The sequence below is a fragment of the Lepidochelys olivacea genome (genome assembly GCF_965140295.1).
Source record: "Lepidochelys olivacea isolate rLepOli2 genome assembly, chromosome: 5".
Taxonomy (NCBI): domain Eukaryota; kingdom Metazoa; phylum Chordata; order Testudines; family Cheloniidae; genus Lepidochelys; species Lepidochelys olivacea.
This window is the reverse complement of record NC_140415.1, coordinates 75,842,029-75,862,861: the sequence shown is the minus strand read 5'-3', so window position 1 is coordinate 75,862,861 and position 20,833 is coordinate 75,842,029. Positions and strand designations below refer to the sequence as shown.

Here is a 20,833-nt window from a genome sequence, read left to right as displayed (position 1 = left end):
TGGGTTACCTAAAGAGGTGGTTTAATCTCCATCCTTAGAGGTTTTTAAGGCCTTGCTTGACAAAGCCCTGGCTGGCATGATTTAGTTGGTGTTGGTCCTGCTTTGAGCAGGGGATTGGACTAGATGATCTCCTGAGGTCTCTTCCAACCCTAATCTTCTATGATTCTATGTTGCTAAGCAACTGTAAAGTAAATTATGCAGAAAACAATGCAAAGGTGTAATACATGGAAATTAACAGAGCATGACGCATGGTAGGTGAGTTAAGGAGGAAACTGGGAAGGAAACATGTTGATATATATCGGGGTAGCCAGACTTACTGATCCTCCAAGCCGCATATGATAATCTTCAGAAGTTCAAGAACCAGGCGCACCTGCCAGGGCTCAGGGCTTCTGCCCTAAGTGTGGTGATGGGGCTAGGAGCTTCAGCCCCGTGGGAGGCGCCTGCTGGTACTTGGGGCTTCAGCCAGAGCAGGGCTGAAGCCCCGAGCCCCAATAAGTGCCTCCCACAGGGCTAGACCCCCCTTCCCACTGGGCAGAAGCCCTGAGCTCCCCCCCTCCCAGTCTAGTAGGTGGAGAAGCAGGAGGGCGTGGGGGGACTCCAGAGACAGAGAAACTATATGTGTATATATATGTAAATATTTCCTGAAAATTCACGTCTCTCAGAAAAAGGAATGATATGACTAGCCTGTGACACAGACTCAGGGCCATATCGTGTCTCTCTTACTCACAAAGAATAGTATCTAAGGCCCTAATCCTGCAGTTTGTGACTTCAGCAAGGCTCTTTGTGGTCTCAGGGGCCTGCCATCTGGAGTCATTTGCAGGAATGAGGCCATACTGAGCAATTTGTTCTAGTGAAATCAGTAAAACTACTCAGAGTAAGGTACTACTCTGTGCAAGTAATGGTGGCAGAAACTGGCCTTAATGTATAAATTCATCTCAAATTTATGCACAGACGACATTGGACATTTTATTCCACAAAGTTAACAATTGAAAGAATGCTTACTTTTTCATGGAATAATGATTCTATTTGTGTTTTAAAAATACTGTAAATTAAACTAACTTTGGCATAGTGACACTACTAGAATTGAGATTCACCATTTTTAGCATCCCCCCCCCCAAAAAAAAACGAAAACAAAAACAAAACAGTTTTCCAAGTGAGGCTTCCCTGAAAATCAGCTGCTTTTTTGGCATCAACCCGCAAAATGAACAGTCATGCGCTTGCTTGTTAAAATCAAATCAGATAAAATATGAGTAAGGTTAATGTGCTGCTACAGCACCTGTTAGAAACCTTGAGAGCTTCCCTGCTTTGCATACGAGGTCATCAGAGCCCCAGGGGATTCATGTGTTTGTGATAAAATAGAGGTGATAAAAAACCCTCTACGACTTTAAGTTTCAAATCAATCTTTTTCTTCTTTGTCCTTGTAAGAAAATTCCTGACAAGTTTGCTTGTCATTCTTCTGAAAGGCCAAATGGTTTTAACATGGCCAAGGACATCCCTCAAAAATACATTCAGATTGGAAAGGTATTGTCAGCATTAGGGGACTGGGTCCCTTCCCCTCCCCACACCTTTTGTGAACAAATCTCATCTTCATGTCATAGGTCTACACTTATTTATTTTACTACCATATCTATCTATCTATCTATTTCCTTCTGAGTTCTCTGTCTCTGTGTTACAGTAAAATTAATTGACAGAGAAGGTCAGAAGTCAGCATGAAGGGACTGGAGTATTTTTGGATAAAGGAACCTGGAGGCTTCTTTGATCACAAAAATTTCCAGTCCCACAGAGGCTGAACATTCCATGAAAAGTTAAGCAAAAGAAATTAAAGGCAACTACTGAAAAGGCCCCTGAACACACCCTTTTATAAGGGAACTGAAAAGAATAACTTCAAATGTGCTAGCGAGCTTTTAAAAATAGGGCTATAAACTACAAATTATTTTCTTTGTCCTTTATTCCCACCCATCTTTTCTTCCTCTTTCTCTCCTCTGTCCTTCCTTCTACTTTTTCATTCTTTTCTCTGTTCTGCTCCCCAAAAACAAAGTGTGTGTATGTTTCACTAATAAGCAACCAATAACCATAATATTTGATGAGTGTCAATGTAAACGGAAATAGAGAAGCACAACAATATACCAGAGAGTAATTTTTGAGGGATACTAGTATGGGTATTAGCACACATGACACCAGCACTGTGAGAAAGGTGATGCCAAATAAAATGGTAGTAAAATGGCCAGAGTTAGCGCAGTCTGGTTTCTGAACTGGCTATTTTCCACTTGGAATCCTGAGATTTGATCCACTGTACCACAGATCTTTGATCCATGTGACCACAAGACTCCACTAAAGCCTATTAAAATACTGTATAATTGAGCCTAATCTGAAAGTAATTTTTAGATGTCATTGTAAAGTATTTTCTAGGCTAAACTGAATGCAAACATTTACATGTAGGAAAAAATATGTCTCTTGAGTACTTAACCAGAAAACTAAATTAGATTTGTTCAGTTCATTCAGTTAACACTAGATCTGTCTACCATGGAAATTATCACTGACCCGGGGTTTGTTTGAATGCACGTAAATGCTGTTTTGTTTACTCTGCTGTCTCTTGTGGTAACTTGCCTACTGTAGTGAAGGCAATGGAACCTCTCACTAGTTTGCAAGATCATTTGAGTTTTTTCCATATGACAAAGTCACTGAATACTAATCCTGGTACTTTACGCTTTCTGTTGGTACTGAGTTTAATTTATAATTTCGTATTGTGCTGTGTAACCGGATTACTTTTTTACTGTTATGGCTTGGCACTGCCACCAGGTCCATAATATGTAGGAGAGGTGGCATCTCAATTCTCGTGAATGAGTAAAATAAATTCTTCTCTTTTGGAGGAAAATTGAGAGTAAATAGGCAAAGTGACCCTTGTCTTAAGTTGTGACTAACAAGCTCTTTCACAAGCATTTCTGACCAGTACTACCAGTGATTGCTATTGAACTCACTCTGGTTCTCTTCCAGCTACTATCCTGCATGTAATATGAGATGCGGGGCCTGATCCTGCTATACTGTGATTAATAGAAGTTTTTGTCATTTACTTCAATGGAAGCAGGATCAAACCCAGGAATACAAGGTTGTTTAGAAAGAAAAATGGACAGATTCATTTAATGGTGGTCCTTAGAGCAGCAGATAATTTAATTGGCAGACTGAATGAAGTTGGAAGGGACTGCTCCCAGAGATTGGAAAAGTTTTAGTGGTAACTCCCCCTAGACCAGAAAATTTGCTGCATCTGGCCTGGGGAGAAAATTGTCAGTAGGGACTATCACTCCTCAAATGACAACACTGCTTCTGTCTACTTCTCCTTCCTCTCTTGTCCTCACTTCTAATTCTTGCTCTCCCTTTCTTCCTTCCTTACTCGACCTCTCTTCCTGCTTCCTCTTCTGTCTGCTCCTTTCCTACTATTCTTCACTTTATATTCTTCCCTTCTATTCCCTGTGTCCATTCTCTAGTGGAAATATGGACAGATCAAAGTGCATGAGGAAGTGGCCTGGGTGGGATAGGATTTTTCCTTTAAACAGGCGGGTGACTAGTGTCCAGATGTCTTTCAAAAATAAAACTGTAGAAAAGAACTCTGTATATGCACAGTCCTTTTGGCTTCTCCCCATTGCTCAGGACAAAATCACTGCTGTGAAATAGCTGAATTTTGGAAGAGCACAGTGGTGTTGGCATATAGTGGTCAAATCAAATGATGCACAAATGATCAGACAAGCATCCCACAAAAGGATTTGGGGATATAATCAATCTCCCATGGAGACTGTTGATGTCTTTTTATTAATAAAAACAACAAGGAGTCCAGTGGCACCTTAAAGACTTTGGGTATGTCTACACTACCCGTTAGATTGGCGGGTAGTGATCGATCCCCGATCACTCTCACCGCTGTGGAGTACAAGAGTCGACGGGGGAGCAGCGGCAGTTGACCCTGTGCTGTGAGGACGTGAGGTGAGTCGACCTAAGATACGTCGACTTCAGCTACACTAGTCTCATAGCTAAAGTTGCGTATCTTAGGTTGATTCCTCCCGCCCCCCAGTGTAGACTAGGCCTAACAGATTTATTTGGGCATAAGCTTTTGTGGGTAAAAAACCCGTTTCTTCAGATGCACGGACTCCATGCATCTGAAGAAGTGGGTTTTTTATGCACAAAAGCTTATGCCCAAATAAATCTGTTAGTCTTTAAAGGGGCCACCGGACTCCTCATTGTTTTTGTGGATACAGACTAATGCAACTACACCCCTGATGCGTTTTATTAGTAGATACAATTTGAATCTCTCTCTAGGTACAGACCCTTTGCTTTGCCATTTTACATAGCACTTTGTCAGACTTTCTGCAAAAGATGGCATGAGCAGCATAATACAGATTGCAGCATCTACTGCCCCACCAGTGCCCATTTAATTTCCAGAGGGATCAAGAACAATGTACATGGATATTTCTCTTTAAAGGTTTTTGACAGAGGGCTGAGAGATGGAGCTTGAGCCAGCACTCTGATCACTATTCGCACCAATTAGATTCCCCTGAATAAGGCCTAATCAGTCAGGGGTATGCCTAATTAATAGGCCAGACTGGGATTAGAAAGTTAATGAATGAAATAGCCCATAAACAGGTAAATTGTTTAAAAAGAACAAAGGAAGGAAGTGCTTGGAGGAGGAAGGGAAGAGTGCAACTAGAAAATTCTTTCCCAGGTGTGTGTCCGGTGGGTCTTGCCCATGTGCTCAAGGTCCAACTGATTGCCATATTTGGGGTTGGGAAGGAATTTTCCCCCAGGTCAGATTGGCAGAGACCCTGTTTTTTTTTTTTTTTTTGCTTTCCTTTGCAGCATGGGTCACTTGCAGGTTTAAACTAGTGTAAATGGTGAATTCTTTGTAACTTGAAGTCTTTAAAGCATGATTTGATGACTTCAGCCTGAGGTAAGGGGTCTATTATAGGAGTGCGTGGCTGAGGGTCTGTGGCCAGCAATGTGCAGGAGGTCAGACTAGATGATCATGTGGTTCCACCTGGCCCTAAAGTCTATGAGACAGTCCTTACTTGTCTGGCAGGTTGCTCAATAGGAAAGCCTACAGGACTTTATTTGAGAGCAAGTCTATGCACAGCAGCAGCTACTCAGGTGGTAGACCTCTGTAAAATGGGCCATGTGAATGACCCTGACACATTCTTGATTGCTTTGTAAGAGTAGCTATGAGTGTAGATTGGGGCAAGGGAGCTACGGCTAGCACCCTACTTAACTGTGGAAGTTTAGGCAATTTATGTGTCTCTAAGTGATGATGTGAGACTATATGTTTAAAGCAGCCATCCTGTACCTGGTGGGTCTGTCCAAGGAAAAGTCTGGCCAGAAATTTAAAGCGGGAAGATGGACTGGGGGAGTATGGTCCCATGTGTTTGTTCAGAAATTAATAGATTGCGCCACTTGTTGGTTAAGATCAGATATCCAGAAAATGTGGACTCTGTGATTCTGGAACAGTTTCTTCAGAGTCTCCCTGATAATATCTGAGTAAGGAGTAGGGGACATCAGCCAGGTCATCTGGTCTCAGGAGTAAATTTGCAGGGGAATTTGCAGAGGTGGGCATTCCCAGAGTGAGTCAGCAGTTTAAGGGACTAGATCTGGAAAGAAGTATTGGAGAGTCTATGGCTGGAAGGGGCACTGAGAAGAAGATGGAGGAGCTCTGAGGAACTCTGTAGGGGCTTTGGCCACATTGTGTTTCCTATGTGGATGTGAAGGACATGCAAAAAGAGACTGTCCATGCATGGACTGTGGATTTGAACAGTTTTGTGGATAGGCTGAGACCTGCAGGCAGGGGGAAAAATAAGAAAGTATCTACTGTGTTGGTAACAGTAGGGAGGAGGCACCAAAGGGCTATAATGGATATAGCTTCAGCCTGTTTATTAATCAGGTGGGAGCTAGTGAAGCCTCACTGGCTATTTCCTGGAGCTAGGGTCAAAATGTGTACATGGGGACAAGAAATTATGCCCTGTGGCAGAGGTGTCCCTGGAAGTTTAGGTGGCAACATGTAGGAGTTGTGTATGGATTGTCTCACCTCCTTGTACTGGGCATGGATTGGGAGCCCTTCCCATTAGGGAAGAAAAAGTCTAGGCAGCCCTCTCCTCCGCCATCAGGTGGGAATAAAACCCGCAGGGCAAAACAAGGAAGAAACAACCGCAGAAGAGCTGGATGAATCTGGACATGAAATTACAAGCTGTAGAGAGAGGAATGACAGAGAAGTCCCCTGAGGAATTGCAAGAGAGGAGGAAGAAAACAAAGAGTTCAGGATCAAGAGGGTGTGAAACGATTAAGAGGTAAATGGATGGGGTCTGCAGAGCCTGCGGATGGTGTGAGGCTGGCAGCAGCTCTGGGCATACCAGGATTGGGTCTTCTCAGAGCCAGGTTCATAGAATCAGAGACTTTAAGGTCAGAAGGGAACATTATGATCGTCTAGTCTGACCTCTTGCTCAACGCAGGCCACAGAATCTCACCCACCCACTCCTGTAAAAAACCCCTAACCTATGTCTGAGCTATTGAAGTCCCCAGATCGTGGTTAAAAGACTTTGAGGTGCAGAGAATCCTCCAACAAGTGACCCATGCCCCATGCTGCAGAGGAAGGTGAAAACACCCCCAGGGCCTCTTCCAATCTGCCCTGGAGGAAAATTGCTTCCTGACCCCAAATATGGCAATCGGCTAGACCCTGATTCACCAGCCAGACACCCAGAAAAGAATTCTCTGTAGTAACTCAGATCCCACCCTATCTAACATCCCATCACAGGCCATTGGGCATATGTACTGTTAATAGCTGAAGATCTATCCCATCATATCATACCTTCCATAAACTTATCAAGCTTAGTCTTGAAGCCAGATATGTCTTTTGCCTGCACTGCTTCCCTCGGAAGGCTGTTCCAGAACTTCACTCCTCTGATGGCTAGAAACCTTCATCTAATTTCTCGTCTAAACTTCCTGATGGCTAGTTTATATACATTTGTTCTTGTGTCCACATTGGTACTAAACTTAAATAATTCCTCTCCTTCCATGGTATTATCCCTCTGATATATTTATAGAGAGCAATCATATCTCCTCTCAGCCTTCTTTTGGTTAGGCTAAACAAGCCAAGCTCTTTGAGTCTCCTTTCATAAGACAGGTTTTCTATTCCTCAGATCATCCTAGTAGCCCTTCTCTGTACCTGTTCCAGTTTGAATTCATCTTTATTAAACATGGGAGACCAGAACTGCACACAGTATTCCAGATGAGGTCTCACCAGTGCCTTGTATAACAGTACTAACACCTCCTTATCTCTACTGGAAATATTTCAGCTGATACATCCCAAGACCACATTAGCTTTTTTCATGGCCATATCACATTGGGGACTCATAGTCACCCTGTGATCAACCAATACTCCAAGGTCCTTCTCCTCCTCTGTTACTTCCAAGTGATGCGTCCCCAGCTTAAAACAAAAATTCTTGTTGTTAATCCCTAAATGCATGACCTTGCACTTTTCACTATTAAATTTCATCCTATTACTATTACTCCAGTTTACAAGTTCATCCAGATCTTCCTGTATGATATCCCGGTCCTTCTCTGTATTGGCAATACCTCCCAGCTTTGTGTCATCCGCAAACTTTATTAGCACATTCCCGCTTTTTGTACCCAGGTCAGTAATAAAAAGATTAAATAAGATTGGTCCCCAAACCGATCCCTGAGGAACTCCACTAGTAACCTCCTTCCAGCCTGACAGTTCCTTTCAGTGTGACCCGTTGTAGTCTCCCCTTTAACCAGTTCCTTATCCACCTTTCAATTGTCATATTGACCCCCATCTTTTCCAATTTAGCTAATAATTACCCATGTGGAACTGTATCAAATGCCTTACTGAAATTGAGGTAAATTAGTTCCACTGTGTTCCTTTGTCTAAAAAAATCTAAATATGCAGCAATTCTATTTACAGTGCCATACAATCATCACCTCCCGCATTTTTGCCAGGGAGAAGAGAGGGAAGAGATCTCTGAATGCAAAAATCTCCCCTTACTCCAGTCATACTGGCTTCTTTTTCTTCGCCCTTCCTTTCTAATGGAAGGCAGTTCCCCCCCCCCCCCTTTCCCTCCATTACTGGAGGTTTTATTAAGACTGTGGCTCTCCTCTCCCTCTTTAATTCTCTCTTCAAAGTTCTTTTCAACTTTTCTGTAAGGTACTTTTTTGCTACCAGTCTCATGCCAATATTTAGCATTAAATGGTGTTTACCACTCACTTTGCTGCAATCCCAGGCAACCTGACTTTGAGAAGACCCAATCCTGGTATGCCTAGGGCTGCTGCCAGCCTCACACCATCCATAGGCTCTGAAGGAGATCAGGTTGGTTTGACACGATCTACCTTTTGTAAAACCATGTTGTATTTTGTCCCATTTACCATTGACCTCAATGTCCTTAACTACTTCTCCTTCAAAAATTTTTCCAAGACCTTACATATTACAGATGTCAAACTAACAGGCCTGTAGTTACCCGGATCACTTTTTTTTCCTTTCTTAAAAATAGGAACTATGTTAGTAATTCTCCAGTCATATGGTACAACCCGAGTTTACAGATTCATTAAAAAATTTTGCTAATGAGCTTGCAATTTCATGTGCCAGTTCCTTTAACATTCTTGGATGAAGATTATCTGGGGCCCCTGATTTAGTCCCATTAAGCTGTTCGAGTTTCGCTTCTACCTCAGATATGGTAATATCTACCTCCATATCCTCATTTCCATTTGTCATGCTACCATTATTCCTAGTCTCCTCATTAAAGACTGAGGCAAAGTGTTTGTTTAGATATTGGGCCATGCCTAGATTATCCTTAACCTCCACTCCAGCCTCAGTTTAGTGGTCCCACTTCTTCTTTCTTTCTTTCTTTTTCTTCTTATTTATATGGCTATAGAACCTTTTACTGTTGGTTTTAATTCCCTTTGCAAGGTCCAACTCCACATGCCTTTTGGCCTTTCTCACTTTATCCCTACATGTTCTGACCTCAATAAGGTAGCTTTTCTTGCTAATCCCTCCCATCTTCCACTCCTTATAGGCTTTCTGCTTTTTCTTAATCACCTCTGAGATGCTTGCTCATCCAGCTTGGTCTACAACTCCTGCCTATGAATTTTTCCCCCTGTCTTGGGATGCAGGCTTCTGATAGCTTCTGCAGCTTTGATTTGAAGAAATCCCAGGCCTCCTCTGCCTTTGGATCCATACATTCTTCAGCCCAATCCACTTCCCTAACTAATTCCTTAATTTTTGAAAGTCAGCCCTTTTGAAATTAAAAACCCTAGTCACAGATCTATATTTGTTTATCCTTCCATTTAGTTTGAACTGAATTAGCTCATGATCACTCAAACCAAAGTTGTCCCCTACAACCATTTCTTCTGTGAGGTCCTCACTACTCACCAAAATCAAAACTAAAATGGCATCCCCTCTTGTTGGCTCAGCAACTACTTGGTGAAGGAATCCATCAGCTATCGCATCTAGGAAAATCTGAGCCCTATTATTATTACTAGCACTTGTCCTCCAGTCTATATCTGGGAAGTTAAAGTCTCCCATGATCACACAATTCCCATCAGTATTTACTTCATTAAAAACATTAAAGAGGTCTCTATCCATATCCAGATTGGATCCCGGCGGTCTATAGCACACTCCAAGCACTATCCCAGGGGAGGCTCTAGTAGCTTTCTTCCCCAATGTGATTTTTTTTCCCAGACAGACTCTGTCTTATCCATTCCATCGCTTCTAATTTCTTTACAGTCTCCTTCATCATTGTTATACAGTGCTACTCCACCACCTTTGCCTTTATTTCTGTCTTTCTAAACAGCACATACCCTTCAATACCTGTAGTCCAGTCATGAGTACTATTCCACCATGTTTTCTGTTATCCCTGTAATATCTGGTTTCACTTCCTGCACCAGTAGCTCTAGTTCTTCCATTTTGTTACCTAGGCTCCTCACATTAATGTACAAACTTCTTAATTTTTGCTGTTCGGCCTTGCTCACATTCCTTACCCGATTAGGCACAGACATTCTACCACCAGTATCACCTATTAGACTGGTATGTACACAACCCTTCCTCCTTATGTGCATTCTCCTACCCACAGCTATATCCTTTCTTATTTCGTTTTCTTCCTTCTCAATGTTAAAATCCAGCATGGAGATTCCCTGGACATCTCCCAATCATCTCTCCCAGATGCCTAGTTTAAAGCTCTCTCGATCAGTTGTGCCATCCTCCATCCTAGAAGTCTATTTCCCTCCTTACTCATGTGAAGTCGATCCCGAGAGAACAGTCCTCTGTCCATGAATGCTTCCCAGTGGCCATACTTCCCAAAGCTCTCTGTATAGCACCAGTGTCTGAGCCATCTGTTGAGCATCATAATCTTGTCACACCTTTGTTGCCCTTCTCTAGGAACAGGCAGAGTCCCCCTGAAGATCACCTGAGCCTTGATTTCCTTAAGTGTCTTCCCCAGCCTGGCACAGTCTCCCAGCGAGAATCTAGCCGTATCATTTGTTCCCACATGAAGGACAATGAGTGGATTCTTTTCCACTCCCATTAGGATCCTCTTCAGCCTCAGGTCCACATCCCATATCTTAGCACCTGGCAGACAGCATCCTTCTGTTCTCTGGATCAGATCTTGTTACAGAGCTGTCTATTCTTCTTAGTAAGGAGCCCCCAGTCACGTAGACCTGCCTTTTCCTGGTCATGGTGCGATTTCTCCAGTCTATCCCCTGTTCCCTCTGGCTGCAAATCCTCTCGATTCCTATTGTCCCTTGCAAGCCTCTGCAACCCATCCCGTATACTCCTGGGGCTCATATTTGGTGTTGTTATCTCCATTGACTCTTGTCCTCTTCCTATAGGACTAGCTGCTCTTCTCTTCTTCCTTGCCCTCTCACCTTCAGTGACCACCTGCTGTGCCCCTTCTTCATTTTCCAACTCTGCAAACCTGTTCCTGAGCTCTGTTTCTCCTTTGCTAGCCTGTCTTTTTCTCTCCTTTCTTCCCTGTGTCAGGATCCTGAACTCGACCATCTCATGATCACTGCCTCCCAGGTTCCCATTCACTTTTGCTTCCCCTACTAATTCTTCCCGGTTTGTGAGCAGCAGGTCAAGAAGAGCTCTGCCCCTAGTTGGTTTCTCCAGCACTTGCACCAGGAAATTGTCCCCTACAGTTTCCAAAAACTTCCTGGATTGTCTGTGCACCGCTGTATTGCTCTCCCAGCAGATATCAGGGTGATTGAAGTCTCCCATGAGAACCAGGGCCTGCGATCTAGTAACGTCCGTGAGTTGCCGGAAGAAAGCCTCGTCCACCTCATCCCCCTGGTCTGGTGGTCTATAGCAGACTCCCACCATGACATCACCCTTGTTGCTCACACTTCTAAACTTAATCCAGAGACTCTCAGGTTTTTCTGCAGTTTCATACTTGAGCTCTGAGCAGTCATACTGCTCCCTTACATACAATGCAACTCCCCCACCTTTTCTGCCCTGCCTGTCCTTCCTGAACAGTTTATATCCATCCATGACAGTACTCCAGTCTTGTGAATTATCCCACCAAGTCTCTGTTATTCCAATCACATCATAATTCCTTGACTGTGCCAGGACCTCCAGTTCTCCCTGCTTGTTTCCCAGGCTTCTTGCATTTGTGTATAGGCACTTGAGGTAACTCTCTGATTGTCCCTCTTTCTCAGTATGAGGCAGGAGCCCTGCCCTCTCGCACACTCCTGCTCATGCTTCCTCCCGGTATCCCACTTCCCCACTTACCTGAGGGCTTTGGTCTCCTTTCACCAGTGAACGTAGTTTAAAGCCCTCCTCACTAGGTTAGCCAGCCTGCTTGTGAAGATGCTCTTCCCTCTCTTCGTTAGTGGAGCCCGTCTCTGCCTAGCACTCCTCCTTCTTGGAACACCATCCCATGGTCAAAGAATCCAAAGCCTTCTCTCCGACACCACCTGCGTAGCCATTCGTTGACTTCCATGATTTGACGATCTCTACCCAGGCCTTTTCCTTTCACAGGGAGGATGGACGAGAACACCACTTGTGCCTCAAACTCCTTTATCCTTCTTCCAGTGATCCGCTCAAGGTTATTCTTGGCAGTATCATTGATGCCCACGTGGAGAAGGAGGAAGGGGTAGCGATCCGAGGGCTTGATGAGTCTCGGCAGTCTCTCCGTCACATCGTGAATCCTAGCTCCTGGAAAGCAGCAGACTTCTCGGTTTTCCTGGTCGGGGCGGCAGATAGATGACTTAGTCCCCCTGAGGAGAGAGTCCCCGACCACCACCACCTGCCTCCTTCTCTTGGGAGCGGTAGTCTTGGACCCCTCAACCCTAGGACAGTGCATTTCATGCCTTCCAATCGGCAGAGTCTGCTTCTGTTCCCTTCCCTCAGATGTATGTTCTAGTCCACTTTCTGCATTAGTACCTGTGGAGAGAACATGAAAACGGTTACTTACCTCTATCTGTGTTGCTGGTACATGGACGCCCCCCTTTCTTCTTCTGGAGGTCACATGCTGCCAAATTTCTTCACCATCCTCCTGTCCCTGCTGCGCAGCCTGCTCTGAATCTTCAGAACGTTGTGTCCATAGAAGCATATCCTGACGTCTGTCTAGGAAATCTTCAGTTTCTCTTATGCAACGCAGGGTGGATACCTGTTGCTCTAGACCTTGAACCTTCTCTTCCAGTCTGGAGACCAGCTTGCACTTTGTACAGACAAAGTCGCTTCTGTCCTGTGGAAGAAAGACAAACATGGCAAATCCAGTGCAGGTCACAACAGCTGAACACTCCACATTCATATTACCTTCCTTCTACTAGCTTCCTCAGGAGTTGTAGTAACTACTCAGAAAAGCCGGCAAGATGTAAGCCTCAGCGGGTTCTCCCTGGGTGAACTCCCAGGCAAACTCCCTCTGTTAGCCGCTCTGCTGGAAGTTCCCAGGTCAAACACTGGTGTGTCAGCCAAGATGGCGGCTCTCACATAAGCTAATGCACATCAGTTTTTAGAAATAAATGAAAATTCAGCAAATTGCCAGAATATATATACAAACCAACCTGAAACCACACAAAGATGTGACCTATCCCTGGAATATTTGTGCAAGGAATGAGATTAAATTCACCAAACATTTCTGAAGACTGGGGGAAGTTTCTGCTATGGCATATCAACTAAGGCTATTAACAGAGAGCACAACTATATTTCTGGTAAAGAAAGCATATAGAACAAAATTCAGAAGAACTGACAAGAATATTCTTGTAGTGGAATTTTTTTCCCATGACATGACTGAAATAGAAATCTATTAGCAACTGATGAGAAAATTTTACTGTGTTAGGTTTTTAACTGCATGCCCTTGAAACCTAAAGAATTTGTGTTAGATTTATAGCAGTGAATCTAAACTATGTTGACAGCTGTAAATTTTAACTAATAAATGAATTGCACAAGCAAGGAAAACAAGAACTAGCTCCTTGGAGACTGGATAAGCGATATAGCTAATGTTATCAAGAAAACACTGATCAAACACTAGCTGATTTCATTTTCCCCCTTGGTAGTACTAAGCTGTGTGGCTGATGAAATTGTTACTATTCATGTTTCTCTACCCTTCATTTTTCCTTTTATTAGTTTTAGTCTGTTTGCTATACAGTATCTTTCCTGCAACTTCAAGGCAGTTAAACTGAAAGCTGATTTACAACTTTTAAACAACCTTCTCCTTCCATTTCAGGTCTTTAGGGGTAGGTGTTGAAGTCCCCTTCACTGCCCTCTCCCCCTGCCCCAAGGGTCTCTGAAAGCTCGCGATCTGGCCAGGGAGGTTCCTGTTGGCATAGGCATGGCAGAACACAGCTGTAAGTCTGCCTCCTGACAACCCCCTCATATGTCCTAGTGTAGGGGGTATAGTGGGGGCAGCACAGTACTGAGTAGATTCCAGGCAGTGATGCAGCCCACAGGTCAGTCCAGGGAGGCTTCTGTAACAGACTGGAACCAGGCTGTCTAAATTGCACCAGAGGCCTCTCCAGATCTTAGAACAGCCCAAGAGATGTAGAGGACAAGGGTGGCTTAAAGCTACCATACTTGCCTAGCTCCCTGAGCTGCAAGTGCTGCGCTAATGGTGCCATACAGAATCTCAGCCTAAAAGCCCTTACTTTATTTGCTACTGTGAAAGTATTAATACTGGGCCTTATTTTTTTCTCTCACTTACACCACTGAAAATCAGAAGTGATTCCATTGATCTCAGTGTGTTACACAGGAATAAATAAGAGGAGAACCAAGTCCAATATTTAATTCAATTTCTGTTCAGAAAGTTTTAGCTGTTACACAGCACAGACCTTGTTTAGAAATGCTTCATATATGTTTTAATGGGAAATTGCTTAAGTTGCAATGAAAACACTTTTTCAAACTGCCCTCTAAGGCAGTACATGCTTTTTAAAAAAACCATAAAAACAACTTTTACCGACTGATCACAGTTCGGTATGTGATGCACCTCAGGCCTCCCTCTATCATAGGCAAAACCGGAGGTATCTCAGATACCACTATGTGGTAACTGGTGGTAAATGTCCTTTGTGGGAGGAGGTGCCAACTGCATTTTAAGTTAGGTAGTTACATTTTTAATCATTCTAAAACTCAACACCTCCTTGGCTTAGTGGAGCTCACATGATGGTGCATTTTGACCAGAGTTTTTTTTCAGGGTGAAATCTTGGCCCCATTGAAGTCAGTGACAAAACTCCAGTTGATTCAATAGGGTCCAGTAGAGTTTTACAGTTGTGCCTCTCACTTCTTCTCTTTTTTTTTAAAAATAATCAACTATTTTCGCTCCCTTTCTGTTTCCAGAGCCTCCCTATCTCTTCTTTCTGTCCTCTCTCTTCCAAATTTTACTTCTTTCTCTTTTTCCCATGGTTCACTTTTTCATCTCCTAGCTGCTGTCTCCTTTTTGAGGTATATTCTTGATACTAAAAGAATGCTGCTACTGAATGTGGGTCTGAGTGTCCAACACTTACATTAGTATGTGTGTTTTCTTACATGAATAGTCCTTTTGAAGCCAGTGTTACTCACATGAGTAAAGGCTCACTGATGTAAATAAGGATTGAACATTTAGATCCTGAATGCCGTCATTGCTTAGATATACTACTTGCTGTACAATCATTGCTGGACTGTGTCAGCCTGATGCCATGATGTTTTTTACTTTTTTTCTCTCCATTCTGTCTACTTTCTGATATTAAGCTCATTTAAAGATATAGTGCATAAATGAAATTTGAAAAGGTTCACACCATCAGGAGATCTTGAAACTAAAAGGCTTGAAAAAAAAGGAGGACTCATGGCACCTTAGAGACTAACCAATTTATCTGAGCATAAGCTTTCGTGAGCTACAGCTCACTTCATCGGATGCTCTGAAACCTAGAAGGTTTGAATTGATTTGAAATGGATTCTTACTATTCCTAGAATTAAGCACTTTTAAAAATGGTTTAAAGAAACATTTTAATGTAGGTGACAGTAATGGAGCTTAAACTCCCTTGTATGCTAAGATATCATAGATTTCTATTAAAGAGTCTTTTGAGAAAAGGCCGTTTCCAGTCAGGTTGCTATGCTAAACACAATAGGAGACAGGAAATCATTCCTTTTGGGGTCTCTTTTCCTAATAGTAAGTAATGCAGAATTCCCCTAAACTCCTTGACATCAATCATCTGCATCATGAATGATACATGCTTCTCTCACCCAACTTGAACTTTAAGGATCTGATCCTCAGATGGCTTAAATCAGTGTAAACTAATGGAGCTATATTGATTTATACTGCTGAGGATATGGCCATAAAATGCCACTGGTAACACAATGTCAAAGCAAACTGTGAGACTGCAGACTTCTGTGCTGCTCTCTTGGCCTTGAGTTTTCAAAAGGTTGGCAGTCCATTAGAAAACTTTAATTTAATTGCCACTGTCAAGTGAAGGTATTAATTTGATTCTGGCAGCTGATGGTTCCAGATGTCCAGATCTCACATGGTATCCTGAAACAGAGGCATCAGAGTATTGTCTTACTAGAGTTTGTTCTACTACACCAGAATGGGAGTGGGCTACTGGTCTGTCATACTGCCGTACTGCATTTGACCTCCTCGATATTTTTTACCTGGGACTTGTGACTAGAAAGAAGTGTAAACCTCTAAGAGGTTTGGTCTAAGAGGTTGACCAAAGTTTTCAGTGTTTTTTTTTTATTATTATTTTTAAGTTTCCAGGTACTACTTAGTATTTATTGCACTGCTACCTCAGGATAGTGAAGAAAAATTAAGAAAACCTTGCAAAATTCAGAGCATTACTTCTTAAAGGATTTTATTTATTTACTTCCTTAGACAAACTATTCCATTTATCAGCAGAACTGAAGTTTCAGCCACACTAACCTCCCTTAAGGCTCAGCCTTACCAACAGATTTGAATTACAGTTTAAATAAAAGAGTTTATATTCAGTGCAATCCCTCAACAATGCTGGATTCTCCTGTGGTGACACCAATCTAGGGCTGATTTAAAAAAAAAATCCGCAATACCCCTGGGTCCAACAACTAACGTCTCTTTCAACAGTTGTTAAAAGACTGAAGATCCTTGTGTTGTATTCATATAATCTAGGGGAGATATTATAGTAAACTGAAATTGTTTACTCCTCTAAAACAGAAAATTAAATCAGAACTATTTCTTGTAGTTAGAAAGTAGGATTAATGATATGAAGAAAAGAGAGGCTGCTTGAGCAGTTACCAAGGAATTCTTACTTCCTCAAAGTAGGTAATCAGTCTTACCTAGGGTGTCCCATCTCAGTGAATGGGTATTGCCACATTGTCATATAATTAATACCTTCTCCCCCACCCCAACCATAGTGCCTCAGTGTCTGGCATACTTTTTCCCATTATTGCCTTCATATCTTGTTTTGATAATGAAACCTGATTTTGCTTCCTAATTGTTGAATAATAGAATAAGAGAGGAAGGATGCTCTTGAGGTTAAGGCCAGAAGTGAAGAACAGGTGAACTGACTCCTATTCTAAGCTCTGCCACGGACTTCCTGTGTGACCTTGGGCTAGGGTTGCCAATTTTGGTTGGATATATTCCTAGAGATTTCATCATATGACATAATCTTTAATTCCTGGAGACGCCAGGCCAATCCTGGATGGGTGGCAACCATACCTTGGGCAAGTTATTAACTGTGCCTCAGTTAATTTTTCCATTTGTAAAATGGCATATTAATATTTGTTGATCTCACATTGTGGGTGTTTCACAGGGGTATTGTGAGGCTTGATTCTTTACTATTTTAAAGTATGTTGAGATCTTTTGATGGTAAATGCTATAGAAATGCAAATTATTATTATATACTATTATATGTGAACCATATGTATATTGTGTATCTAGAATCCTAAAGATTCTGAAAGAACAAAAACAAGCAAATGATGGCAATTGGCATAACAGATCTAACAAAAAAACTGTTTATATTTTGCTGAAAAAGTCGTCTTCCCATAGTTTGACTTTTTAAAAATTCCTATGTTTTAGAGCTGGGTTGTAATGGATAATTTACTCAATTTGTAATGGGTAAAAATTGAGTTCCTTTTTTACCTCCCTGTTCACAAATTGTCCATGAGCAGTTCACAATTTTCTTATAAGTAGTCGGTATTTATAGTATTCACTGAATAATTCTCGTGAATAATCTCTTGGTTTGTAACTTCTTTGTGAACGGTTGACAATGAATATGCAATCTAAAATTGAAGCTGTTTAGATTGTACACATGGAGCGTGGTTGTTTTTTCCCCCCACTTGGATGAGTGTAACTCACATTATTTTCATTTTTTAAATCAACTTTTGTTAATATTGTCCAATATTCGGTTAGGATTCACCGTTTTGGTGAATAATAGTCATTTGCTAGAATAGTCATGGAGAGCCACACAACGAAGGTCTGACTAGGACTAGAAACATTGGAGTACTTTTTTCATAAAGATTTTATTTTGTGGATAATAGATTGTATTAGTTTGTAGACATCAATAATGTTTCTAAAATGTGTTTAGCTGTTTGCAGCTTTTTACTTTTGAAAAGTAGGGTTATAATTTTGTTTCAAAGAAATATAATTTTTCTGAGTTTTTTCCCAGTGGCTTGAATAGGTTTTGGATTGGGCCCTGAGAGATTGTCTAGCCTCTTACAGTTTTGAGTGTTTTGTAGCAGGCAGCTGGATTAATATTTCAAGTGTTAAGTATCAGAGGGGGGGAGCTGTGTTAGTCTGTATCCACAAAAACAATGAGGAATCTGGTGGCGTCTTAAAGACTAACAAACAGATTTATTTGGGCATAAGCTTTCATGGGTAAAAAACCCCACTTCTTCAGATGCATGGAGTGAAAATTACAGATGCAGGCATAAATTCACACGTCAGTATACGTATCAAATATACGTGTCAGTATATTTATGCCTGCATCTGTAATTTTTTTTTGTGTATTGACGGAGTAAAAACTTCAGGATTTGGCCCACACTCTGGTCTTTTGCCATGAAATCTAGTCCCTAATAGAGTGGTGCATGATCTGAATTAATAATGTTCCCAATATCAGTAATGCATTGTGTATTTTCTGCAAATTCTAGGTATTAAGAAGATGAATATGATATCATCTTGGGTGAGGATTCAATAGAATTTATAGGTTCTGCTATTGCATGTTGCTTCCAAATATTACAACTACCAATTTCCTGATTGTTCTGCAGCTTTAGCAGTGAGAGGTTTATTTGAAAAAGATGTCATCTAATTTTCCATCAATATAGCAGCTTAAGTATACATTGCTTATTGTATAGCTCTTTGTTGAGAAAGACAGGTAGTTTTGTAAAGTCATAGTATTATCGTTTTTCTGGTATATGTTTGGGACATAAACATTGGCCAGTATAAATGGGATCTCCTCAGTTATTCCTTCAGTTGTCAGCCATTTTGTAAGAAGATGTAACATAAGTTTCTTCATATTTCCATCTTCTCTCTCCCTCACACATCCCGGTATGCCAAGCTTATCTGACCCAGACCTGAGGATCTAACCTATTTTTACATTCTTGGTAAATATACAGCAATCTGCAGAAATGGTGGTTTAGAGTCATACTATAAGGCTTTAGCTGCAGTTTGGGCAGGGACTTGGCACAAATGTAATTAACAGGTGTACCTTTGATGCCAAGAATAGTGGTTAAGTGGTGTGCTGTACCTAGAAGACACAGTTGCCAACTTTGATGTGGTAAATAAGCACCCCAACTTTCACAATAAGACAAAAATCACGCTAATCCCATTTCAAAACAAGGCCAAAACAAGCCAATCCCTAAGAACCTCAACACCCTATGTGAATAAATTTCCCCTGGCATGCAGTCTGGGACAGCGATTGGCCCGCTGTGTACCTCTGCCTCTCTCTCCCCCCCCCCGGCCCCTTGCCCCTGCTTGCCCCCCCCCTTTCCCCTTCTTGCCAGGAGCCAATAAAAAAGAAAAGAAAAGAAGCAACAAGCTACAAGCCAAAAACTAACCAACAAGCAACTCACAAGCCAATTAAACCACAAACAAGCCCAATTTCTGCATTTTTTCCCACAGATTTGGCGTGTCTGTTAGAAGATGTATTCCTTCTGATCTCATGTTTCTCCTGCTTTCAGTGCTGATGGTTTCCTGGGATGATGACTGTTGCTCATTTTGCTCTCACCTCCTGTCTGTTCTGGTTTTTGGAACATCATGTTGTGAAAGTGTGTGTGTACTCTAAAAAGTGACTGTGTAAAAGTGTCACCTTGTGTTAAACAGATTTGATTTCAGTGTGTGTATTCAGAAATCAAATCTGTTGCATTCAGTGAGAAACTTAAGTTTTGCTACTTCTGACTCATGTTAATTCTCCAGAGCCAACACATTTAAGAAGGTTGAACTGGATCATGTTCTTTTCTGTGTACCACCAAGAGAGTTGTTTAAGAAATTCCAGTCAGTTACAGTGAGGCAATGCAGCTGTACCGGAGGCATTGACGATATAATTTGAGGAAAATGGGGTGAAAATGGGGTATAATTTGGCCTGTAGAATATTTATTACTGGTGATGATGCTTGAGAATGTAAGATCCATAGTTGACTCTCAGAGCCCAGCTTCAGTTTGCAGGGAAAGGAGTTAAAAAATGATCTCTTTATTTGTAAAATGAACGCATTAGATATGGAAACTCATGATATATGAATCACGTTATTCCATAATGCCATTTTTAGAGTATTGTTTTAGAATAGAATTGTATATTAAAATTAACTATTTTATCTAGAAGCTCAATGTCCACTGCTTTAGACTGATTTTGGAAAAACTGGATGATTAGTTCTGGTTATGGAAAATCTTAGAGGTCTATGAATGTTTCATGAAAAGTTTTATAATTGTAACATTTGGGTAATTTGTCTCTACAATTTATGAATTCTGGCTGATATTATAAAAACTGCTGTATCATGGAATGCCTGTATCCAACATGGGCTGATGGACCTGTAGCATGTACATTAACTTTAATGACTATATTCTGACTCATCATAAGAACATAAGAATGGCCATATTGAGTCAGACCTATGGCCATCTAGCCCAGTATCATGTCTTCTGACAGTGATCAGTGCCAGATGATTCAGTGGGAATGAGCAGAACATGGCAACTATCAAGTGAGCCACCTCTGTCGTGCAGTCCCAACTTGTGGCAGTCAGAGTCTTAGGGACACCCAGAGCATGGGATTGTTCCTCTGACCATCTTGCCAATTAGCCTCTGATAGACCTATCATCCATGAACTTATCTAATTCTTTTTTGAACCCAGTTATACTTTTGGCCTTCACAATGTTCCCTGGCACTGAGTTCCACAGGTTGACTGTGCATTGTGTGATTAAGTTTTTCCTTATA

The 20,833-nt window shown here is 41.7% G+C and overlaps 1 protein-coding gene and 1 long non-coding RNA gene across 5 annotated transcripts in view; one reads left to right on the top strand and one right to left on the bottom strand.

The window, feature by feature from the left end:
- Nucleotides 1-20,833, top strand: part of LOC311521381 — a 161,068-nt gene that overhangs the window by 47,560 nt on the left and 92,675 nt on the right. The gene's annotated exons all lie outside the window — the stretch shown is intronic.
- Nucleotides 1-20,833, bottom strand: part of LOC311521380 (uncharacterized protein) — a 153,712-nt gene that overhangs the window by 111,506 nt on the left and 21,373 nt on the right. Inside the window, exon 2 of the mRNA XM_084629689.1 lies at nucleotides 12,450-12,722. Within this exon, the coding sequence (XP_084485815.1) occupies nucleotides 12,450-12,722 (273 nt within the window). The remainder of the gene's footprint in view (nucleotides 1-12,449; nucleotides 12,723-20,833) is intronic.